The sequence below is a fragment of the Saccostrea echinata genome, unplaced genomic scaffold (genome assembly GCF_033153115.1).
Source record: "Saccostrea echinata isolate AGI-Se365-2 ecotype Australia unplaced genomic scaffold, CSIRO_AGI_Sech_v1 ptg000008l, whole genome shotgun sequence".
In the NCBI taxonomy this organism is placed as follows: Eukaryota; Metazoa; Mollusca; class Bivalvia; order Ostreida; family Ostreidae; genus Saccostrea; species Saccostrea echinata.
Genome location: NW_026889757.1, coordinates 6,376,821 through 6,402,388, shown reverse-complemented (window position 1 = coordinate 6,402,388; position 25,568 = coordinate 6,376,821). Strand labels below are relative to the sequence as shown.

Here is a 25,568-nt window from a genome sequence, read left to right as displayed (position 1 = left end):
TTCTTTTATTCTGTTTATGTAATTTTTCGTTTTCACGATTTGCTAGTGACGAACGTTTCCTTTCATTTTCTTTTGCCTTCAGCTCACCATGCATTCTTAAATATTGTTTATGATTTCGTTCTTTCTGTCTGTTCGTGATGGAGGAGCGTTTTGCCGCATTCTCCTTTTCTCTTTGTTCAGTATTAAGTCTTACATGTACTTTATGGTTTCGTTCTTTCTGTCTGTTTGTGATGGAGGAGCGTTTTGCTGCATTCTCCTTTTCTCTTTGTTCAGTATTAAGTCTTACATGTACTTTATGGTTTCGTTCTTTCTGTCTGTTTGTGATGGAGGAGCGTTTTGCCACATTCTCCTTTTCTCTTTGTTCAGTATTAAGTCTTACATGTACTTTATGATTTCTTTCTCTCTGTCTGTTCGTGATAGAGGAGCGTTTTGCCGCATTCTCCTTTTCTCTTTCCTCACTTTTTCTGCGTATAACCTGCATATGTAAACATGCATTCTTCTTTCTTGTCTCTGAGTTGTGCTTTGCCATGTTTTCTTTAATTCGCTGTTCATTGTTTTCCCTCTTCTGTTGTTTATGGAGTTTTTCCTTCAGTCTGTTTATCAAAGATGATTTTTTTCGCTTGTTTTCCTTTTCTCTGTACCTGGGGTCCATTCTTTGAATTCTTTTCCTTTCTCTTTCTTTTTTTCTGGTACTGTGCACTATGGCATCTCTATTTTCAGAATCGATTCTACTTTGTTGTATTTGCTGAAACTTGAAATAGTCAAATAAAAGTTTTTCATCTTTTGTTTTTTCACAATTTTGGCCATCTGTTCCCTGTTGATTGTTTGGTTCTGAAGTCATGCTTAAAACTACATCATAATGATTTAGATTTTTGTGATAAAGATATATGTTTCCATCATGCAGTTGAAATTCTGGTTCTATGAATTGTCCTGAGAATTTTAGCCATGCCCACCTTGGTCCACTTTTGGTATATGTGTATATATCAGTCTGTAGAAGATGTGCCATAGCAAAAATTTCAACTTGAGAAGCCCATGTTTTGTTCTTATCCATTTTGGTCTTTCTTATGTATTCACTTATGGATATATTTCCTATCAAAGATTCTAATTTTGCTTCGATATGTCTCATGTAGTTACATACATACTGTCTTATATAGAGATGATGGCCTTCAGTTCCTGATATTGAATACGATATTGCCCGAAAAAAGCAGTTTCCATCTGGAATTGTAGAGTATGTTTGACCAGGCTTAACCAGCTGTTGCTCATTGGTTGATGGAAAAAAGGGGTACATTTGGTTGTCAATGGAAAAAATTGCACACAGGTGACATTGCCAGTCAATAGATATTGGTTTAAAAATTAGAACAGAAGGTGGTTCATTATAAATGTGTTCAACTTTGCTGGTTTTACTGGTAGTTGCCAGGGACTTCTGCTTGATTTCCTTTTTTTCAACATTGATATATTGTTCTTCTGGATTCAGGGATAGGCTCTGTTTGCAACATATATGCTGTTTAAACTTTTGAAAAGAGCTGTATAATACATTGCATGTTGTACAATATGGGCAACTGTGTTTCTTAAGATTTGCTTCACTTTTGTAAATCCTTGCGCATTGGTTACATTTATGTACAGATGCTGAGAGAAATTGGCATTTATGCCTTTGCAAATTATATTTTGAGCAGAAGACCTGTCCACACGATTCACACTTTGCACATTGGTGTTTTTTTAAGCCAATTTTTGTTTTATATGGCTTTCCACATTTTTTGCACATGAAATCTGCTTCATTTCCTATGTAGTTCTGTGAAGCCATGTTTATTGATTATCTTCTGAAAGAGATAATGAAGGACTCAAATACCTTTCTCAATTAATTTGCATACTTGTATATAAAGTACTCTTATTTGTCTTTGCATATTTGAAAACCAGAAAAGTGCCACCAACATCATATTAAAACATGCTAATTTTTTTCCAAGTGAAAAAGAACAAACAACACCAAAGGACTTTAAAATTAATGTTATTTATTAGATATATTGAAATGCACTTTGAGAGATTCATTTTAATTGTTGGTCCATAGTTTCTAATTTATTCTGAATCTGTAGAGGGTCTAGCAGAACCTTCAAATAACACAATCTGTGATTCGTCTACTTCTTTTATTTGTGTTCCAGGAGGATGTGTATCATCTACATCTTCAAAAATGTCATCTTGGGTAAAGTTCTGTAGCTCTGACTGAGTTTCATCCAATTTTGATTTTAGTGAGGCCATCTCAAGTTTACATTTCTTGAGCTGAGGCTCTGTTGCCTCCAGTTTTCTTTTCAATGAAATGTTTTCTTTGGTACTTTTTTCTAGTTTACCATTGACTTTTTCAATGTCTTGTTCAATTTTCTTTAGCTTAAAAGATATGCTTCTGCTGATGGCCTTAATTTTTCTGGCTGTTGTCTGTAAATCTGCCTCCCAATCCTTATCCCCTCTCTTTATTTTCAATATGCAACCAAGAATCAGGAGTTCTGACTCAGAAATTACATTCAAATTTTTTCTCACATCTTCTAATGTTTTCTTTGCTTCTTCCATTTTGTTCTGAAAGGAGAATTATATCTAAATAATTTTTATATATACATTGTTTGGGTTATTTATTTTGTACTTTTCAGAATGAACTGTAGGGTTGTATAGTAATCATGATTTTCAATCACACTTAGTGTCTTTCCATAAAATTTTATCGGAGTAAAAAGCTAATCGTAGGTACAAATATTATCTAATATGTTTAGCAGGTTTATTTTAATTCCTATCCAATATCTTTGGACATGGACATGTGGAACAAAAGTGTAATGTTCATTTCTGGAACATATCTTCACAGATATTTGGGAGTTGTGCTCAAAAAAAGTTTCTATGACCTAATAATATAACAGTACTGAAGTCAAGGTCATTTGGACAAGGTCAAATTGGCAGAGATTGAAAATATAAACTTTCCTGGGCTGTAATGTGTCTCCACAAAGGAGGGATTGTAGAAGCTTGTACACATGTACATATGCATCAACTACTTGACAAAGATTATGGGTCAGTTTTGATTTTTTTTTTTGCATATTTTTTTTTTTGAAAAGACTAAAACTTAACATTTGATGCTTGTGAACTTGTCACCAGAGCCAGTGTCTTTTAAAACAACACAGTGTCATGGCTATACAATGGTATATGTTCAATTTTTGGACTTCAGAAGTTAAAATTTGTCAGACTTGTTGTTTATTACCAAATTGAATGTGTTGTAACGAGCCATTTTAATTTGGTTATAACCATCTGATATGGTGCTGAACTGAACAAGTAATGAAATTTTTATTTTGTTTTGTTTTCTCCTTTTTCTTCATCTTTTTTCAAGTGGTTCTTGTGTTGAATGGTAGTGGTTCCTTTTAGACAGTCTTAGTAAGTTAAAGATGGGAAGACATCATATCAAGACTTTTCTTTTATGTTTTATAAGATGTTGGTGTCACATTGTTTCAAATTCATATGTGAAAAATAAAAAAGTAAGTACTTACCTTTTCTGCTGCTTTTACAATCTGGTTCAATTTGATGAAAATTCAAATCTGTGTGGATATTTGTTGATTGTTGTTTTCTTGAGATTTTTTTTAAACAGAGATATCCATGAATGAAGGCAAATGCTTTATATATGAAATGTGATAATATCCAGAATAATCCATAATTCTTTAAACAATACTTTTCTAGACTGATCTACTAATTTTCTTATTAAAGAAATATAATTTAAACATCTAGAACATCTAGATTTCTCTAATTATGCCTTCAGGCAATTTGTCCACATAAAGGTTAAATGGTCACTGCTCCTGAATATCAGTCATGCTTCATTAACCTCAATATTTACCATTTATAAAATTTTATAAAAACTACTAACAGCTTATTAACCTGATTATTCCCTCCACTTTTAAGGGAATGCTACCCAATTTATAGATTTTCAAATATTTCCAATGTCATACATTTTTTCAATGTTGATAACAATGAGAGAACAAAGATGACATAACATATCAGACACAAAATTTAGTTTAAGTGAAAATTTTAAGAAATAGGTAATCTGATGGCTGATTCAGTTAACAAATCTTCTAGACCCACCTAACCTGACGGTATATATATATATATTGAGGTGTGAGATTTTGTTTTACATGAACATAACATTTGTCGAGGTGAGCTTCGTAATCTTTGATTACCTATGTTTTTGTAGGGAAGGACATCACAGCCGAGCTAATATCAAATAATGTCGTGGAGACAACCAAGTGTTTCCTTCAGGAGCCCCAGGTGTTATTCCAGTACAATGCCACTCATGTTGGACCTGTAAGTATTCCTAGGATATGTATACACTGCAATGCACAGTTACAGAGAATATTGTTTGACTCTTAGTGTATGACATTTCAGATATTATACATGTAGCTGCAGTAAAAATAAGAAGCAAGTGTCACTATCTTCTTTTATTTTATTGAAGGAATTAGGCTGGCCAACCCCCAATGGAATCACCCTGGAACAGGCCACTTTATACTGTAGGAATTACGTTACCCTGTCTGCCTCTGGTAGCCTCTGTCAGAAAGTCAATAATGTAGAGCTTGATGTAGCTCTGGACAACTGTATAGAGGACATTCAGGTACGTTCAATGTCCACTTCATTTTTACACTTCTGTGAAAAAATTATCAAATTTGTATAGTTAACCCAAGACTTGGTTTTATCACTATGGTTCGGTTAACAGAATAAAATGACTCGATTTAGTATTTTTTATTTTGTAAGTAATTGAAAAAAGCAGATCTCCTTTCATTATTTTTTTTTAACTTTCAAATCACTTAATTTGAACTGATGTATTTTATTTTGACAATCTGATTTCAGCTGACTGATGAGCGAGACTGGGCTATTGAGACTTTACAGAATGTAAACCAGCAATGTCAGATTGAGATTGTATTCAACATCACTATCTGGGTCACCGTAGGAGGAGAATTAGTCCCTCCACAGGACGTGTTTGGAGCTATATGTCCAGCAGACTGTAGTGGAAATGGAAAATGCAATGAAGGTAGACTATGAAGCATCTGTAGGAAATGTATATATGAATTTACTGAGCTCAAATCATACAGTTCATTGACATCGGATAAATTCAAAGAAAAAAACATTTGTTAATTGTAAAATTATAAAATACAAACGCATCAGTATTTAATTTCTCTTCATATTAAATCATGAAACATTACATACAGTAAAGAGCACTTTTCTCTTGCACTTTGAATGAGCTTTTTCTCAAAATTTCTGGTGGATATCTGACGATGGAGTCACTGTTATAGATTAGGAATCACAGTGTGCCTTATTTTGTTCCAGGAGTGTGTGACTGTGACACCGGTTTTGTTGGAGACGACTGCTCTATTGCGGAGACTGATCCCCCAGAACTGGAGTCCATTCAGGGTGGGACCTTGATAGACATCAGTGTGGGTGTGGTCAAACATCTTGTAGTGTATGGGGCAGATTTCGTAGATGGAGACAGGCTCACTTGTCACTACTTCCTGGCTAATGTAAGCTATCAAAACTGGAAAACAGCTTTTTGAATTAAAGAAAAAAATTACTGAACTATACTTTATTTACAGATGATCTTCTGTTTCTTGTTTTGAAAACAAAGGATGTATCAGTTATCATTTGCAGTGCCTTTTTAAATGATTAATGAAATCAGATATTATCTTTAATCTCAGCTACCCTGGTTTTCTTGTCATACATTCACAGTCCCAAGATAAAGATCTACTTTAATGTCAACTCAATTAATTTAAGCTGTATGTCATTCACTATGCATACATGGTTGACTCGGTGTGTCTCGACATCAGCATCTTACCAAAACCTTGTTTCTGACTCCAAACCATTTATTTCTATATTTCTTTCAGCACAGCAGCATTTGTAAATGTATAACAAGCAATCCCCATTTTTGATACTTCATTCCGTGTCAATCATTTAAAGTCATATTTAACTTGGAATGTTTAAATATTTCTACATTTTTTCAAAGTAAAATAATAAATGTCCTTTGAATTTGACAGGGAACAGAACTGAAGCTTTTGGCAGTCTATGTAAATAAGGACAATATTTTGTGTCCTTGGGCGGGAGTCAGTGGTCTGTATGAACTAAGGGTCAGTAACAATGGGGTCAAGGTCAGTGGACGCTTACAATTGGTGGTGTACAACTCCCTGTGTGAGACCTGCACCCTGACTCGGTGTAGCCCCAGGGTAAGTCTGTTAAAAAACTAACCTCAGTTTTGAATTACCATTACTTGTGTTTACAGACGATAAATGCAAAATACTGTCGAATCATCATTGTTCATGGAGGACCAATATCCATGGGTAGCTTTTGCATCCTCACTAACAATAAATTTCTCAATAGACAGGGTCATTGAATATTCTGTATATACAATTGCATCCCGACAGAACAGTATAATTTTGGTTGCATGTAAACTATGACCATCACAAACGATTCCACATAAAGTTTGCTTTAACCTGTTCAGAGGATGATTTTTTTTTCTAATATTGGGATATGAGTCGTATATAAGAAGTCATTATAATGGTTCAAAAGCATGAATTTCAATAAATTATCAGAATTCTTAACTACAGTTAAAGTCATTCATTTGTAATATGTAGATTCTTTTTTACTGACAGCAAGATGTCTGTGTTATCAATGGTATATGCTACCAAGATGGTTATGTCAATCCCAGAGATATCAAGCAAGTGTGCTACACTCAAAAGAATACAACCACATGGAGTGTTCTCACCAGTAAGTGCAACCTTTTATTGAAAACATACATGTACTTGTACCACTGAACTTCAGGATCAATATCTGAATCATTCTAAGGCATATTGCAAAGAGAGTCAGTGGTCCTAACTTTATTGTTGATTTGAGCATCACATTATCTTTTACATTGAATACTTGTCCTTGGACATGCAGTCCTGCCATATTGTAGAAACATGTAACTAATCTCAACTTCTTTAGATTAACAGAATGTAGTATTACACTGTGCTATACTTAGAGTGAGCAAGTATAATGATCGATCCAAAGTCAAGAAAAAGAAACCTACCGTATATACTCGCCTATAAGTCGGTCCGCCTATAAGTCGGTTGTATTTTTTAAGCTTATATTAGAGGAATTGACCTTCTAGAATACCAATCTTCTTATAACTCGCCTATAAGTCGGACATAGAGTTTTTGGACCAAAGTTTAACTCCCAAAAATCCGACTTATAGGCGAGTATATACGGTAGGGACTTGCAGAACTCCATTCTTGCATTTTTATGTGAAAATTTTTCTTGTACAATTTTCAAAGAATATGTTTCAAATAATTCAATTAACAGTGCATGAAATTTAATTTTCAGAGACAGAAGTAACAGTAAGGAGGTATGGCTTTCTGAGACTTGTAGGTAACATTCTGTATACTCTCACCGTCAACATTCGCTTCACCCTCTTTGGTTCTCCTGGTTTTGTCACCGGTCCTACTGGTGCAAAGGCCCTCCTTTTAAACGGCAATGACCAGTTTGTGGACATGGGTGACCAGACCACTCAGTGTATAGGAAACCTAGACACCTGTAAATTGGGACTTACTGTTAAATTCAACCTAAAAGTAATCAAGTTCTCTAAGAAAATGTACATCTTTTCCAATGGTGGAGATGAGCCAGGCTATTATGGAATGGCCATGTGGTATGAGAGAAAGAGGCTGTACCTATCCATAAGCACTTCCTCTAAGATCTGGACAGTTAGTACAAAATTCACCACAGTTAACAGATTCATGGCTATCCAGTTCTCCTGGAGTGTACAGCTAGGAGTCCGGCTTTACTTGGATGGTGTTTTGGTCAGCAGAAAGGAGAAATATTATAAGAGAAGCGTTAAGAATCTGAATAGGAAGTTTTATGTTGGCTGTTCTATAAAGAAGAAATACTTCTCCAATATTGTGATAGAGGGATGGGATATTGCTGAAGCTGTCACTGATGTGGTTAAGGAGTTGGATGTCAGGATTGGTAAGCTATTATACACAGGTCAATCTTAAATACACTGACTGAAAAGATTAAAAAAGTACTGAAAGGGACAATTAAAATTATACATGTATATGCTTAAACACAAAATACATGTACCTGAATAGTTTTCAACTTCAGGATTTAAAAAAGTGCAAGAAGACAAATGTTTTTTTATAGTGAGTGTAAGTTTTTCTCCCATGTTTACAGAACCTCCCGAGTTCAAAGAAGCACCATCTTTGGATATAACTGTGAACAGAACAACCCAAGAAACGGAATTCCTGTGCAGGTTTAAAGAACTAGAGATCCCAAATCTACAGTATACTGTACAATGGTACCTCAATGATAAACAACTGAAGGAGGAAGTACTAGACGATCAGACTGAAAGCTCCATGAATGAAAGCTACATCACACAGCTTGTGTATGGGGACAAGGTACTGATTACAAAGAAGAATCTAGTCAGGTCAAGTTTATAATGAAAGAGTGAAGGTTAAATGTGTGTAAAAATTTGTCACAATAATAGGAAGGGGAATATTTAAAAAAATATATATATATATATATATATATTGGTTTCCAATAACATAACAAGAATAAAAAGAAAAGGATGAGAATTTTTATTCCTTATCTAGAAAGATATTAAATTAGTAGTCCATCTTAATAATTTAGAATATAGTAGTGTTTCAAGCTGATGATCTTGTCAATAAAATTTTGCTAAGTGTTGTTTATATTTTTCTTTCCAAATATGAGTGCAACATGCTGGAGAAATTCAAAAAAAAATTTATTACATTTTATTTCAGATAAAATGTAGTGTGTCTGCCTGTGAACAAGGAAACTGTGAGAACACAAGAGGTCCATGGAGGGACAGTGTCATACTGACAGCCCAAGTCCAGGTAATGTAGAACAGACCAGGAAACATATATTATAAAGCTTTAATGAGTTTAAGAGAGAATAGTAAATCTTAACTCTTCAAGAGAGAGCTTTTTTATTATGTGTGGTGTGTTTGTTGGACAAGGGGAGTTAACTCTTATTTTCTAATAAAAGGGGATTTAATTCTCATTTGGAGGTCTCAATATTTTTAAAAAATTTAAATGTATAATTTATTTTTCTGAAAGTATTTTGAATGAAATTTTAGATGTAATTGTGTAGGAAACAAATTCCTAAAATGTTTAGCATTTTTGTTTAACTTTAAGTCATGTTTTTACAGCTGAGTGAAACAAAGATAACGACATATGAAGGAGCATCCCCCACTAACATCAGAGTAACCTGCACTGTACCTCCAAGGCTGTTCTGTGAGAAAGAGGACAGGGAGAAGTATTGTGAAATAGGTGTCTCCACTGTACTTGTTAAAGGTAGGTACACCTGCTCTCTCTCAACAAAATTTACCACAAAGTATCAGCATGTACATTATAGACTGCTCTGTGAAAAAGTTTATGCAGATGAAACAAGCATCTTTGGTGTCTATGGATTTGTTAGATTAGATGGTAATTGATTTGATGAATATTTCTCACATACTAGTTGAGGTTGTTTGACTCCAATTACATGTACGAGCATTAATCCTTAGAAAAAATCTGTAATATGTAAATTGCTTGATATACAGTTCATATGTGTATAATATAAAAAATAATTTTCTTTTGTTTCCAAACTTCATATTGAATTTTGCTTCTCAGTATTACTGAATTGTTTTACAGAGAAAGAAACTAAATGTCCTAGTTCAGGAGAAGAGATCACACAGGTCGTATTTGGGGTGTACAAATCCAACACCTACACAAAACCATGCTCACATCTAATCACCATGGATACCTGGCACTCGGGTTTGCTGCTTCCAGTCAAGGCCACGATAGACAGTCTCAAGGACAAAGATAAGAAAAGAAATGTCCGTGTGTATGTCACTATGGCAGTACAATCTGTTGAGTTCTTCAATCAACAGATAAGCACTGTAGAGGTAAATGTATTGGAAGAAATTGGCATTATAAACTAGCAGAATAGATAAAATTTATTTTAAAAAAATCATAATGAAATTTAAACAAAAAACTTGCAGAATATAGACATTATTGGAAGTAGATTCAGCAATGGCTGCTAAGTACAGATAAATGAAACAAACCAAAATTTAAATACTTTGGAAGAAATGCATGTCTCTTAATTTTTTCTCTTTTACACACTCAGGTAACAGTTAAAGATAGAGACAAGACATCAACCTGCTCCTCCATCAATGATCCACACATGACCACATTTGATGGAAGGTGAGGAAGAAAGTAAAAATCAAACAGACGTTTTTGTATTGTACTGAAATTAAAAAAAAAAAAAAACAAGATTTTTGGATACCCTGTGATGGAAATTTCTTCATCACATAATTTTTTTCTTCATCACTTTTATTTAATTTTTTCAGGTATTACAACAATTTCTTGGAGGGAGAATTTATTTTATACAAACACAAATCTTTGCCATATGAGGTAATTTTAAAAATGCTTTTAAAATAATATTTGTACAAAATCTACATGTATATTCTAGGTGCAGTATATAGAAAATATGACATATTAAAATTCATACCATATGTCGTATCAGCCCAAGGAACTCCCTCTCATTCAAAAGTTTTGACCAATGATAACATTTTTGAAAAGTTGGAGTACTTTAATGTTTTTTTTTGTTAGGTGCGGGTATTCTATCGTAGTTGTAACGGTAAGGCATCTTGTAACTGTGCCGTGGCTGTTCGTTCAGGGGATGATGTCATTGTCATTGACCGATGTGGACCATCCATGGGCAAGTCCTCCAACAAAAGAAGGATGAAACTCAAGATGTATCTCAATGGAGACCTTACTGAGGGCACTGAAGTCCTCAGAAAATCAGGTGGAAAGAAATACTGGGTAAGTTTCTCATTCTTAGACATAGTTGTTAAAATTGGCATATTAATCCCATGAAATATGACATTTTGAACACTGGAGAGATGAGCTTATGTAATTTATCTCTGACGGCAATTTTTGTGCCAGTCACTTTGGTATAGTGGAAAGAAAATAATGCTTAAGATATAAATTTGAAGGGAAAATTTGGGACAAAAGAAAGGGAAAACATTGGGTCATGCAGAATTGAATGAGACAATATTTTTGAATCAACGGCAATGTTTTGAATATATTAAATGGATTTTCTAGATTGTCTTACCTACTGGAGCTACAGTTGTAGTGATGAATGGGAGAAAGAGAACCAGTCAGTTTATCAATGTTAAACTGAAGGCATCTTCTGCTGACTACGGCAACACAGAAGGTAGACTTAATAATAAACTGTGATTCTGTATTTTCATGTTTTATTCAGTAGATAATTTTATATGGTTGTAATGTAGAAAGTCAACTGAGTAAATAAATCTTATTCAGGATAATGAAGACGATATTTTGCACGGGTTCACTTAAGCCTTAGATCAGTATTATGAGTATCCAAGATGACTTAATTTGGAGACAGTCTTATATCAAGTCTGACTTGATATAATGTTGATTATGACAGATCTGTGTGGTGACAAGTCTTACTTGATATAATGTTATGATAGATCTGTATGGTAACAAGTCTGACACGATATATTGTTGTTCATGATAGGTCTGTGTGGTATCTTTGATGGTGACAAGACAAATGATCTGACAAAGAGAGATGGAACTCTGTATGGGGGAAGAGGGAAACAACCAACAGAGTTCTCACAAACATGGAGGTAAGAAATGTGTTTGGAATGGTCTCCAGGGGGGTAGGGGTGGGGTAAAAAGGTTGTTACTTTTTATTTCATTTGAGTCTTTTTTTCTGTCAGTCATTATTTGCTTTGACCTTAAAAAAATTCTAAACCAATTTCAACCAAATCTGGTATAAATGAAGGTAAACAAAAATTATGAGTTATCATCCCTACCCTTTTTAGGTATAAAGGATGAGGCCAAAACCATCAAAATTTATGCATTCTTAAAAAAATATTATTCCTGAGCCTTCTATATGTTTCAGGAGTTCTGTACCACAATACATGTAGTAAAAGTCATCTCACATGCACAGAGGTCCTTCCTCGTTAGGACAGCTAAGTTTGTTATATGTTGAGAAACTTATGATACTCATGTAACCTTTAAGGTGTATAGGCTTGTTATTGATGTAAAGAATGCTTTTGAAGACTGTCTTTGAGTGCATATTGGTATGTCTTCAAAACATAGAATTGTTTATTCCCATATTAAAAATTGTTAAATTATTTAGTTTTTGATGTCTTTCTGCAGGGTGTCAAGAGAGGAGAGTCTGTACAGAGGATACTGTCCTGGTGGGGACACGAGGACTGTAGAGGACACATACTGTGACTGTATGGAGGATCAGGACCCTGTCTGTCAAGAAGGATTGGACATCATGGCCTGTGAAGAAATAGAGAAGAGAAAAAACAAATACAAGTACAAAAAAGGTATGGACAACAGCATATGTTTGTGCAGTTTAGGATGTGTAGTCCCATCATTTATTGAAGCATTATAAACTCTGAATATCAAATCGACATGTTTGTTAATGTGAACTTTATGACTAACAAGTTATAAAGAAGGTATCAATTTGGGGGGATCCAAGTTTTGGTCTGTGGATTGATGACTTTGACAATGATAAGCATTCACCCCAAATAACCTCTCGTAATTGTTGTCCTCAAATTTTTTCTGTAGACATATGAAGATGAAATGTTTTGAACAACTGAAATATTTTGAACAACAAATAATTTTTTTTCCCTGACTTTAATTAGTACTGTACATGTACATAAATTATCGCATTCAAAATTTAGCACAGTCACTGGGTTTGGAGTTGTTGGCGAAATCATGAATTAGCACTATACAGGTCCTTGCTGAATGTTGTATTTATAAATGATTTCTTAGCAGTATTCATGAATTGGCGCATCATTGTCTGCGCCAAAGCCGCCAAAATATGAAGTCCGCTTTTTTAAGTACACATACAGTACATGATTGTAATACCTGAACTGCTATATGATTTGTGGAGTCATGATTCTGTCCTAATGCTTTGTGTAATGAGCAGGTAAAGAGAGCTAATTGAAACAAAAACTTCCATTTATTTACATGAGAATTCTTCACATATAGCCAAGTCATCTTTAGAAATTTCTTGTTTGAAATATTTTTGTGACATTGTTGAAAGAATTAATCAGACACCAATTTCAAATTTAGATTTTTTTTTTTACATTGGTACAGGAGTGAAGAATTTGACCCAGAAACTCATTCGGGAAGCACAGTCCCCTCCAACTCGATGCGTGTCCACACAGCCACCAGAGGTGTTTGAATATGACCCAAAGTATATTCAAAAGGTAAATCTATTGTTTTTCTTAACCAAATTTTATCTTTTTCATATGAAATGTCAGCAATTTTTTTTATATACAATCAGTGCTATTCTTGCTAAGAATGATCATTTCTGAACATCAAAAAGCTATACTATAAGTTGCAGATTGTTTTGAAAGAGTTTCACATTTATTATTATTATGATGTTTTAAGTTTACATATTTCAAAATGGGGCATTTTATTATTAACAGGAGTTGACATGGCCAACACCAAATGGTATCACCAAAGACAGAGCCATATCAATCTGTCAAGGTTTTATAGAGTCCAAAGAGTCTGGCAGGAAGTGTCTGGGTGTACCTGGTATGGATTTTGAACCCATTCTGGAGGGTTGTCTGGAAGACATCCAGGTAGGATTTCAGAGCATTATAAACTACCATTTCTTAGGTTCACATAAAATAAATCATGTTGTTATGGGTATTGTGATTTTTTAATATGCATATCATCACAGTGTACTCAAGACTCATTCATGCACCTAATGTTCTTGTGACAGCAACACCATTGTAAATGCTATTTTAGGGTGTAAGATACAAAATAATTCAGTAGATAAAAGAAATGAAAGTGGTTGGGGTTGATAGATTAAATTTGTCTGTTGAAAATCTTTATTTTATTTTTGGGAAAAATTCTTTTAATAGGATCATTTACAATAAACATATAGATAAGAAGATTTTAAACAGTATTTCAAAAGACTGCTGTTTTAGGGTGTAGGAAAAATGCTGTTTTAGGTTGTAGAAGAAAAATAGTTCAGTAGATTAAAGAAATAAAAATGGTTGGGGTTGATAGATTTAATTTGTTGGGTGAAAAATTTTATATTATTTTTGGGAAAAATAGTGTTAGCAGTATCAAGTATACATGTAGATATAAGAAGATTTTAAAAACAATATTTTCAAAAGACGTGAAATAATTTAACATATTAGGAAGACAGGATCATTTAGCCTTCATTGCAAAATGATGCATTTTGAGTTTGTGTAGTAAAAAAAAAAATCCTTACTTTCAAAGTCATAAATTATTCCTTTTTACCATTAACAGCTGACAGATGACCTGACCTGGGCCAATGAGAGTTTGGACAATCTACAGGAACAGTGTCTAGTCATCATTGAGGTAGACATTACTCTGTGGGTCACTATAGAGGGAGGTGTAGTGGCCCCTCCCCCAACAATAACAGGAGCCATTTGTCCCAACAGCTGTAATAACAATGGAAATTGTGTAGATGGTGAGAGATGATCAATCTTTGGATCACTTTTGTTATTTTAACCCTGCTCAATGCTCTGTTAATAGATGTAAATATCATTTTCTGCAATATGGTTCAGAGTATACAACAAAAAACCAGTCATTGTTTTATGTTTTATTAAAGATATGAGATTTAAATAACATTTATGCATAAGCAGTTATCTGAAGTTTTTGCTTAAAGTTCTAAATAATTTATACTTTGTTTGAGATGATGAGCAGAAGTTTGGTCCATATCCTAAGAAAAGAATTTAAAATAAGGAAATTTGTTGTTGCAAAGATTTAAATTAGATGATGATTTTTTCAAATAAAAGTTTGAAAAAAAAATTATCTAACATTTTTTGGACAATTTGAATGTTTTGTCATAATTTTATTGCTTTTGAAGAAATAAATTGACTAAGATTCATAGTATAGAAAAAATACATTAAGACAACATATTAACACAAGGACACAGATTTGAGGTTTGGAAATGATATTGAATTTAAAAAAATCTCCAGTTTAGAATTTCCTTGGTTTGTCTGTTTTTTTCCCAAATTCTTAACTGAAGATGCTGGCCCTATGTCTACATTCATGTCTAAAAAAAAGAAGAATAAAGTAGAACTTGACAGATTTATATGTATGTGTTGTTCACCGGTTACATTCCTTTGCAACTTTATTCAATCAGAAAATGTAATATTTTAAAGGTCTCTGCCAGTGTGATCATCCATGGATTGGAGACGATTGTTCGGTTAACATTAATAAACCACCAGAACTGGACATTGTCGGTGAAGGAAAGCCATGTGATCTGAATCGTTATGATTGCAATTCTGTGAACTTATTTGGAGATGACTTTGCTGAAGTGGAGAATCTCACTTGTCATTACAGAAATTTAGCAGTAAGCTTTTCATAACTTTACTTGAAAATTGCTGAAATCTATCCCTTGTACAAAAAAAAGTAATATGTAAAATATAGTTATTAAAAATTCATGTGTTCTAATTTACATTTTCATAAATTAAGATTGTTTTTGTCTTTATTTGCTTCAGATTTTATCATTCATGTATGCATGATCATATTTCATTTCTTAAATGAAGAATTATAAGTTAATGAATATATTTCACAAGGGAAATAATGACAACACATGTAGATATTGCTCCCGTTCTAAAGACTTCAAATTTTTCCTTGATTTCTTGTTTGGAAGATTTGACTTTAGCGAAAGATTGCCTCTTTAGTAATGGTTGATGATTATAAATATCCAAAATAAGGTGTTTTTGATCTATCTCAGCCAAACCTGACAGTAATATCCAGTGTGAATACCAGTAAAGCTGAGTATGTGAATTCTGAGACAGTGGTGTGTACGTTCCCGGGAGAAGGATTGTACGAGGTAGCAGTCAGTAACAATGGGGAGACCACTAGTGAATACAAAGTCTATATCATCTATAACAGCTACTGTAATCGATGCACTCTGACAGGCTGTGCAAGAAGGGTAAGCCTATTCATAGATTTTTCTAAGTTTCTTGCAATTTTATGTAAAGAAATAGTTATGTGTGATTAAGTAGTCTTTAAGTAACTTACAAATTGCCTAGCACATATATTTTAATGGCTTGAAGAAGTTGTTAGAATGTTGACCTTGTCTATATTTCTCTGGCAGACTGATATTTGTGTGATTGCTGGGGTGTGCTATGAAAACGGATTTGTCAAACCTGATCAGAAGAACCTAGCTTGTCTCCCTGATTACAGCACAGACTCATGGACTGTATTAAGAGGTAACTGAATTCTTATTCAATATTTCAATATTAAGGTAGAGTGGAGTATTACAGTTAAGTTTGAACAGTTTGCAAACATTTCATCATAACTTGTGTTCATGTATACTGTCAAATCTGGATATCTGGAATATGATACAATTGGCTATCAAAAAAATCAGAGATACCCGAGGTTTTTGAGATAACAAAGTTAAAATTTATTTTCATGATAAGTTTGGAATCATCTACTCCCTTCATCATACCCCTGGTATTCAATATATTGGTGTTCTAATTTACAAAGTTTTGAATGCAATTTTAGAATTTAAAAGTGTATGCAAGGTATTTTTATGAATTCTTGACTATTGTTCTAGAGATGTTTTTTATTTTATTGGTAGGAGAAATTGATAACTGGTTTGCAATTCTTAATGAAGATGACAAACACATATATTACACACCACTGTAATCGTGTTTTTCTTTTTTTTCAGTGGATGTTATATACGAGTATAGGTTATACTTTCTGAGGATTGCTGGGAGTTATCTAGTGACTGAGGCAGGAAATATTCTCCAGCGTGGTAACATGAACCTGCGTACAAACAGAAATGGAAAAGAGTCCTTGACATTTAATGGTGTTGACCAGTACTTAAACTTGCCCCATCATCCAGGATTATGTCTTTCTGACCCAGATTTCTGTAACCTTGGGATTACATTTTCTTTCACCATTCGCTTCCTCAGCCTAAGAGATGACATGTATATTTATTCTAGCTGTGGCTCAAACCCTAGAAGTGTAGGATATGACCTCCGTTATGTCAACAAGCGTTTTATATTCACGGTTAGCACCAGGAGCCGAGAATGGAGTGTTGAGTTCAACGATGTTAAGACTGATGTCTTCTATGCCTATCAATTCTCTTGGAGTGTACAGTATGGTCTGGTGTTTTACATTGAGGGAGTGGAGGTTTCACGAACCACAAAGTATACCAATAGGGATGTATCTTTGCCAGAAAAATGTCCGATCTATATTGGAACAAACCAAGACCAGTCGTCTTTTACTAACATGGAGCTTGAATACTTCCACATTCTGCTGGCTTCTAGAGACATACTGATTCAGCTGGGTTACATCATTGGTAAGCTATATACTATAGGTGGATTTGGGGGTAGTGGATACAAAAGAATGTTATATGCCCTTGAACTTTAGCAGTTAAGAATAAACTAGCAACAAAGTGTTAAGATAAAGAAAGAAAATATTTAATAAGCTTGTCAAAGAGCTGCAAACGAGTTTGATATATACAGTAGAAATTGTCTAATGCAAATGTATATTCCAGAATCTTGCATACAATATAAACTTTGTCTCTTTCAGTCTCTTTTGCATTTGGAATATTTTAGTCTTAACAGTGCTTAAGGATGGAATAATAATTTTGTATTGATTTAAGGGTTTCCGGAACTCACCCAATCACCTTCCCTCCGAATTGTGGCTAATCCAGATGAAAGTGTTCAGTTTCAATGTGAGTTTACTCAACTGGCTGCAGATGTGGATTATATAGTGGAATTCTATGTCAACAATAGAATGGTTGCTAATGCAACCAACAACACTAGTCCAGTTATGATTAGTGAACATGATGCTGGTGATCTCACATATGGAAGTTCAGTAAGTGCCTTCTTCATGATTTCAAATTTTTTGCAGATGCTTTGGAAATTCAGTGTTCCATATTTTAAATAAATGATTAATAACCTGGAAACTGAGATACTGCAAGGGATGCTTACTCCTTGACACCTGATCCCATCTCTTGTGTTTCCAGAGATCTGTGTTTTTGCTTTGTTTGTGGTTCATATTATTGACAGTACTTATGAGATTGATCACAGTTTATCTTCAGCTTTTTCGTCTTGAAAGATGTCAGTCTCTTAAAAATATAATTTAACGTGGTTACTTTACCAGAATGATTGGGGGACAAATTTTGGATTATACATCTCATATTCATATCATGCATGCATGACAAAAATGAGAGAGAGAAGCACATTTTTAAAAAAAAAAAAAAAACAGTAGGATTTAATTGAATCATGTTCTTTACAGATGTATTGCGAGGTTAGTGCATGTTACAGGGATCGATGCAGTGCATCCCGAGGACCAGCTAAGCGTAGCAGCATTGTTAGGATGGTTATGGAGGTAAGATTCAGTTCAGGCATAAGATTCACAATGAATGCTGTAAAGAACACTGTAGCTCTTTTCACAAAAAATCTTACATTAATTTTCAGAGTAAGAGAAATCTTACAATTTTATTCCTTTTTACAAAAATTCTTACAAGTTTCGTGAGTGTAAAATTTGTCGTAACTTTACGATATCTCTTACCCTCTCGTAAGTATCTTAGAGCCAAATTTAATTTTAAAATATAACAGATAAAACCCAAGTAAACGTTTAATAGAAATTTTTTACGCATCCTATAATTATAGCATTTTATTTCACAATTATTTTCGAAAAAATACTGTAGAAGCACATATTTTCTTAGGGATAGAATTTCATTGATTTTTCATCTAAAAAGGTTTCGTGGGGATTTAATTTCGTTGTTTCGAAAGTAATCCTATTCAATATATAGTTATATAAAAATTTCCTGTTGGGTTTAATTTCGTTGATAATTGTTAACAACAAAATTAACGAAATTTTATCTCCAATGAATATTTCTGTTTTTACAGTAAATGAAATATACTGCAAAATATTTACAATGGCAGTTTCACTTAAGATTTTCGTATGAATTCTTAAATTTAATCTGCTATGAACGCATTTATGAAAAGCACTTAAGATTTGTCGTAAGAGATTCTTAGGTGAAAATCTTACGCAAAAACTTAAGATTTTTTAGGAAGAGAGCTACTGAACTTGTCTTACTTGAATTTTTCACAAAAGTTAATTTGAAATTAACATCGTGTTTTCTTTACAGTTTGATGAGGAAAAGATGGTCATTTATGAAGGAAAGAAACCAGAGAAACCTCTCCGAGGGCGAAATCTGATTCCTCCGAGACTGTTCTGTCCAGCTGCCAGTCGAGATAATTGTAAATTATATGTTGTCTCTTCACTCAAGACAAACTCCAGAGAGACAAAGTGTCTAGATGGCAGTACAATGCAACAGCTAGTTTTCCGATCTCCAGAAACAAATAATTCTATGTGTTCATATCCCATCACATGGGGTCGAGATATAGAAATTGAAATTGAGGCAACTGTTGATCAGATAAAAGATGGAAAAAAATCTCGTACCATTCAGATCCAGCTCTTAGTGATGGTGGGAAGTTTGAGGACCCTGTTTGACGTGGCCAGAATTCCTGTTGAAATCCGGGACTCAAAATCTGTCGTGACATGCCGGTCCATCAATGATCCTCACATGACCACTTTCGATCAGAAGTGAGTTTTGGAAAATTTAAGTTTTAAATGCAAAGGGATTTTTTTAAAATTGTAAACTGATTAATATACATGTAATATATACCAAATTATGAATTTAATGCATGAAGCTGGATTATCAAATTATTAGCATCTGTGATCTTCATGCAAGTAACTTTATTTTTAGGAAATATGACAACTTCTTTGAAGGAGAATTTGTGCTCTATCGCCATAAGACATTACCCTATGCTGTAAGTTTGTTGTGTTATAGTTCATATTGTTGATATTATCACATGAAGATTTTTTATGCTAACTATGTTAAATGGAACTTTCCAGATAAATATTTCCTTGCACTTCATTTGCATTATAATGCACCTGGCAGCCATTTTTGTTTCAAGTTGACTTCTGAGACAGCTACCTAGCAATCTCAGATATCTTGAGAAAAACTCAGTTTAGTTTTTTCCTTGCAAAATTCAATATGTTCTCAGAAATTTCTTTTTTCTATGAAATAATTTCGTTTATGAAAAGTAGAACATCAGTCTGTATAATGGAAGATTTAATTTTTATTACAGGTACACACGTTCTACAGATCTTGTAACAAAAAAGCTTCCTGCAATTGTGCTGTGGCTGTGAGATCTGGAGATGATGTCATTGTGTTGGATGTATGTGGCAAAACTAGACGTACAGGCAAAAAGAAACGACGCCCACTGACCAAAAAACTCTATCTGAATGGGCAGCTAACCCCAGGAACCTCAGTCTATCAGCACAGAAAGGGAAAGAAATATGAGGTTAGTATCAAATTGTATAATTGCTTGTTTATTGTCATGTTAGATTTTAAATTTCTTTGATGAAACGTGTCACATGTACACTAAATCTCAGAGCTTGCAGTAATAAACTTGCTTGCAGCAAATACATGGATTATAACATCATAATATTTATTTCTTAAGAAGAATTTGAATTAAATTCAATATCAAAATACTGGTCAGGTTACTATGTATCAAGAAATTTTGTACCCTCCTTTATGTTCAAATTTGAATTTACTGTCTTGAAAATGAATTATGAAATGTGTAAAATAAGTTGTTTTTAAAAAGGTTCCAGATATGTTAATGATTGTATACTGTTAAAATATTACATTTGGCTGTTTATTCTTTTCATCACCTTTGGATATGTATAATTGATATACATTCAGAAATGTGCTAAAACAAATCTACGTGTACGCTAACTGAAAAAATCAATTTCTGCCAAATATTGTAGACACTAAATCTAATACATTAACAGTATAATATTTATATAATTATTTAAGAATTGATAACAATTATTCCAGAAATGCAGAAAAATATATTTTCATGTCCTCTTTATTAAAATTAGTGATTTAATTGAGGAAGAATTTAATACACCTACTATAATAAAACTGTTGTATTTCAGATCAATCTGCCCACTGGAGGACAGGTGATTGTTAAGCCCCAGAGAGACTTTATCAATGTCTGGATGAAAGGATCACCATTAGATTATGAAAATGTTGAAGGTACTTCTATTTCATCTCTTTAACTTTGCAATTTCTTTGTAAGAAACTGAACATGTAGGATTTATTTTTGCAGAAATAAAAATGTCATAAAATATATTATTAAAAATAATATATAGAACCACTTTTTGAAACTCAAAATGTGGAGATAATTTTTGCAAAAGTTAAGTGATCACAGAATTAGCAAAAATTACCCCCACACAAACATTTCCAAGTTAACAGTACATAGACAGGCAATGTGAAATACTTTGGGTAAATGAAGTAGTTGTGCAGGAAAGATTACAAGAAAAAGAAGAATTTATTTGTTTTTTGTTCAGGTCTGTGTGGAAATTATGATGGTGATAAGGACAATGATTTGGTAACAAAGGCTGGGGTAAAAGTCGATAAAAAGCAGCCTGATGAATTCTCTGTGGAATGGAGGTAATAGGAGTTGTGTATGCTCTCAAATAACCAACTCTTGCAAAAGAATTATGTACTTACTAATATATTTTTTGCATTTTAATTAAATAGTTTAATTCAAATTAGCTAAATAAATGGGGAAGATACTTGCAAACTTTTGTAATTTTGAGACTAATCTGACTTTAACTTACAAAATGCTCAGAAGTTTGTGCAGAATGAATTCACTTTTGTTATTAACAGAGTACCTGAGTCTGAGTCCCTCAACTCTGGATACTGTGGTGTTGTCACTGCTGACTCACATTTGTTATGTTATTAACAGAGTACCTGAGTCTGACTCCCTCTACTTGGGATACTGTGGTGTTGTCACTACTGACTCACATTTGTTATGTTATTGACAGAGTACCTGAGTCTGAGTCCCTCTACTCTGGATACTGTGGTGTTGTCACTACTGACTTACATTTGTTATGTTATTAACAGAGTACCTGAGTCTGAGTCCCTCTACTCTGGATACTGTGGTGTTGTCTCTACTGACTCCTCTCCTGATGAGCCTGAGTACTGTGAGTGTGAGGCAGGAATGATCCCTCAGTGTAGGGCCAGCCCTGTCAGTGATTGTGGAAGCTTCTCAAAGGCCACTAGCAAGAAAAAAGGCAAAAGCAAGAAACGTAAGGAAAATATATGCTCAAATTATAAAAAACGGAGATGAATTATCTAGAAAGAACCAGGATACTGTCAACTATTTATCATAATGTCTAATTTTTCATTAAAAACCTAAATAGTGATGTAAAAGTAACATTTTATGTAGATGTTTCAGAATTGAAAATGCTCAGTTGATGACAGATTTGTGGATAATGCTTAATGAAAACTATTGTGTTTGAATATAGTTGTAGACATTACACAGGATTTGATTGATGAGTCACAGCAGTTCTTCTGTCAGTCCACTATTACCAGGATCATATTTGAATTCAACATCACCTATGTCTTCATTGTAAGTTGTTGTGACAACTCATTTTACCGACTTTTCATTTATCTTCCATGATTGTGTCATGTTGATGTTTATAGAATGTGGTCAAGATTTAAAATATACTGTTGGTATATTCTTATTGTAAAATTCAGTATATTTTTTGGAGACACGAATGAGAGGTTAAGAGAAACAATATCTGGAAATGTTTCCACTGAAATTTCTCTTGATATCAAGTATTCCTGTATCAAATTAGAATCATAAATCCGCTGAGTCATATCTTTAAGAATTTCTTGAAGAATAATATATGAGATGTTCTTAATACAGGGTGCTACATTCCCCACACCCAATGGAATCACACGGGAGATGGCAGTTAACAACTGTACCCAGTTCATCGCTCAGTCCTCTGCTGGTGATGCCTGTGGTGCTATTGCCAATGTTGATAAGATAGGAAACCTAGAAAACTGCATTGATGACATCATGGTTGGTTCATTCTAGTACAATATAATAACTCTTTAATATCGAATACAAAAGAGCATAACATTTTGAAATGTGACAATTTCAAAATATACTAAACTGAAAACAGATGTGAGTAGATCAAATTGTCATAATATCCCATTCAGCTTGTTCTGTATTTGTTCTATGAATGTCTATTTGTTTTCAAGATAATGGACAGCTTAGAGTGGCTGGTAACAGCTCTAGAAAACTTACAAGAACAATGTGTGACTGCCATAGAAACCGATGTGACCTTGTGGATTACTGACGGGGGCAGTGTCCCAGAACTTCCTGCAGTCATTGAGGCCATTTGTCCTGACGATTGTAACAAACAGGGTGCATGTGTCAATGGTAAAGTTAATTTGTCCATATTATTTGGAATTGTTCCTTGTATTGATTCTCATTCAAGAATACTTTTAAAAATATGTTTGTAGGAAAGTCTTGGGTATGCTAAAAAATGTGGATATTCTTTAGAAAAAATACTATAAAATAATAAAATTAATAATAATAATGAATTTGTGGTAAATAAATTACTTTGTACTTGTGTAATATATAAACATTAGAGGTCATTTAATTAACTTTCCCTGCAGAAAAAAAATTATGAAAAATAAATGTCTTTGATATTGTAAAATCATGCATTAAGAGTTGGTCACATTCATAGTAAAATTCACATACCTTCTTCTCAGGGTCCTGTGTATGTAATGCTGGTTTTGATGGGGAGGATTGTTCATTGTTGACCACTAACCCCCCCGATGTAGTGGGCGTGGTTGATGCCGTCTGTGACCTGAGTCAGGGACCCTGTCTCTTCTTCTTCGTTCAAGGCTTTGGTTTCTTGGATCAACCTTCACTCACCTGTCATTATACATTAGCTGAAAACAATGTAAGAGACTCATAGAAATGTATTATGCAGTACACAAATAATGTAAATGCTAGAGTGGTTGCTCTTAACAATTGATTTGGGAAGGTAGAAGATATTAAAGTGTAAAACCCTTTTAGCATTCATAAATATGTATAAAGCAATGAATTTTGTAAAATATTGAGCCAAAAATCTTAATTAATGTATGTGAAGGGATTGCAATAAATTCCTATTTGAATGATAATTTTATCATAATTTATAGTCAATGGTCAACACATCAGCTATATTCAGAAGTGAGGAGGAGGTGAGATGTCCTGCCTATAGAGGAAATCTGTCTATCAGTAATGACGGACTTCTGATCAGTGTTTCAGTACGAGTTGTAGTGTACGACTCGGTGTGTGAGATCTGTGACGATACTTCCTGTTCTCTTAGGGTAAGTTTATTGTGTATTTATTAACTTATTATTCTTCAACTTTTGATTAGTTGGTGTTTTTATGCAAAAAAAAATATTTATAAACATTTACATGAAAAACGTTGAAGTTGCATTTTCACTGTCTGGTATACAAGGTAAAATTTAGCAGTCTGGTAGTACTTCGTGTTTTCCAGATTGTAATTGGAGCAGCTGCAGATTTCTGTCAAATAAATTTGACTCCAAAAAAAAAATTCTTATTAAAACCTGATGACGACTATTTTTGAATCAAATAAATTGCAACTATTGATGCTCATAAGCTATAATTATAGATCTGTATGATACATCATAAGTATCATTATAAATTAAACTTGTGATTGACCCTTTGCCTTGCAGACTGACATTTGTAAGATCAATGGGAAGTGCTATGCTGATGGCTTTGTCAATCCTTTGGATGCCACTCAGATCTGTGATATCAAAATATCCACAACACAATGGGAAACCCTTAATAGTAAGACCTTAAAAATATGCAATTTTAAAGAAATATATTCACAAGTTGTAAAACTGTATTTATAGAAAATCTTTACATTATTCTCATGTCACAATGAATTGGTTTTGGTTTTTTTTTCAGTCCGTAACATCATTATCAAGAACTACATCTTTATAAGAATTTTTAATCAGCTCTTGATCACTAAGACTTTCAACATCACCATTGGTGGAACAGGCATCCCAAAACTAATTCCTGGTTTTGCTGGAGGAAATGCAGTTGATTTGGATGGAAAGCAGTATCTAACTTACGGAGATCAAACAACATCTTGTTTTGGTGATGTGGAGAAATGTACAAAGGGAGTCACTATACGATTTAACTTAAAGCTGAAAAAACACAGCTCTAAATGTTACGTGTTCAGTAACGGTGGAGAGGAAGCCACAAATTATGGCTATGCTATGTGGTTTGAGAATAACAAACTCTACACCAGAACCAGCAACAGAAAGTCAGAGTGGACCATTTCCACTTCATCCATCAAGGTGGAGACATTCATGCAGGTGGAAATGTCTTGGAGTCTTCAGAGTGGATTGCAGCTAAGTATTGACAAAAAAGTTCAGGCATCTAGCAAGAGATATGTCAGTCGACCTGCAAATATATACTCTGCTGTCAGAGACTTTGTAATCGGTGGATCATCCAAGAAAGATAAGAACTGTGGAATGGCCATTGATTCCTTCACTATAGTGTTTGCCTCAACAGAAATTATCACTGGAGCAGGAATCAAGACAGGTAACTCACACTTAAGGTTCCTTAGAGAAGGTACTTAAACTCTCAA

The 25,568-nt window shown here is 33.7% G+C and overlaps 1 protein-coding gene across 1 annotated transcript in view; it reads left to right on the top strand.

Moving 5' to 3' along the window:
- Positions 1-25,568, top strand: part of LOC133181194 (uncharacterized) — a 113,385-nt gene that overhangs the window by 68,465 nt on the left and 19,352 nt on the right. Inside the window, exons 81-119 of the mRNA XM_061315732.1 lie at positions 4,205-4,314; positions 4,463-4,618; positions 4,855-5,035; positions 5,332-5,522; positions 6,033-6,218; positions 6,645-6,759; positions 7,354-7,992; positions 8,197-8,420; positions 8,784-8,876; positions 9,191-9,335; positions 9,675-9,928; positions 10,150-10,226; positions 10,373-10,436; positions 10,635-10,847; positions 11,130-11,241; positions 11,566-11,674; positions 12,213-12,388; positions 13,167-13,279; positions 13,502-13,657; positions 14,337-14,520; positions 15,218-15,408; positions 15,796-15,996; positions 16,162-16,276; positions 16,738-17,373; positions 17,680-17,894; positions 18,318-18,410; positions 19,177-19,634; positions 19,798-19,861; positions 20,183-20,398; positions 21,036-21,135; positions 21,450-21,552; positions 22,009-22,193; positions 22,413-22,516; positions 22,817-22,972; positions 23,155-23,335; positions 23,671-23,864; positions 24,103-24,273; positions 24,646-24,760; positions 24,881-25,522. Of these exons, the coding sequence (XP_061171716.1) occupies positions 4,205-4,314; positions 4,463-4,618; positions 4,855-5,035; positions 5,332-5,522; positions 6,033-6,218; positions 6,645-6,759; positions 7,354-7,992; positions 8,197-8,420; positions 8,784-8,876; positions 9,191-9,335; positions 9,675-9,928; positions 10,150-10,226; positions 10,373-10,436; positions 10,635-10,847; positions 11,130-11,241; positions 11,566-11,674; positions 12,213-12,388; positions 13,167-13,279; positions 13,502-13,657; positions 14,337-14,520; positions 15,218-15,408; positions 15,796-15,996; positions 16,162-16,276; positions 16,738-17,373; positions 17,680-17,894; positions 18,318-18,410; positions 19,177-19,634; positions 19,798-19,861; positions 20,183-20,398; positions 21,036-21,135; positions 21,450-21,552; positions 22,009-22,193; positions 22,413-22,516; positions 22,817-22,972; positions 23,155-23,335; positions 23,671-23,864; positions 24,103-24,273; positions 24,646-24,760; positions 24,881-25,522 (7,638 nt within the window). The remainder of the gene's footprint in view (positions 1-4,204; positions 4,315-4,462; positions 4,619-4,854; positions 5,036-5,331; positions 5,523-6,032; positions 6,219-6,644; positions 6,760-7,353; positions 7,993-8,196; positions 8,421-8,783; positions 8,877-9,190; positions 9,336-9,674; positions 9,929-10,149; positions 10,227-10,372; positions 10,437-10,634; positions 10,848-11,129; positions 11,242-11,565; positions 11,675-12,212; positions 12,389-13,166; positions 13,280-13,501; positions 13,658-14,336; positions 14,521-15,217; positions 15,409-15,795; positions 15,997-16,161; positions 16,277-16,737; positions 17,374-17,679; positions 17,895-18,317; positions 18,411-19,176; positions 19,635-19,797; positions 19,862-20,182; positions 20,399-21,035; positions 21,136-21,449; positions 21,553-22,008; positions 22,194-22,412; positions 22,517-22,816; positions 22,973-23,154; positions 23,336-23,670; positions 23,865-24,102; positions 24,274-24,645; positions 24,761-24,880; positions 25,523-25,568) is intronic.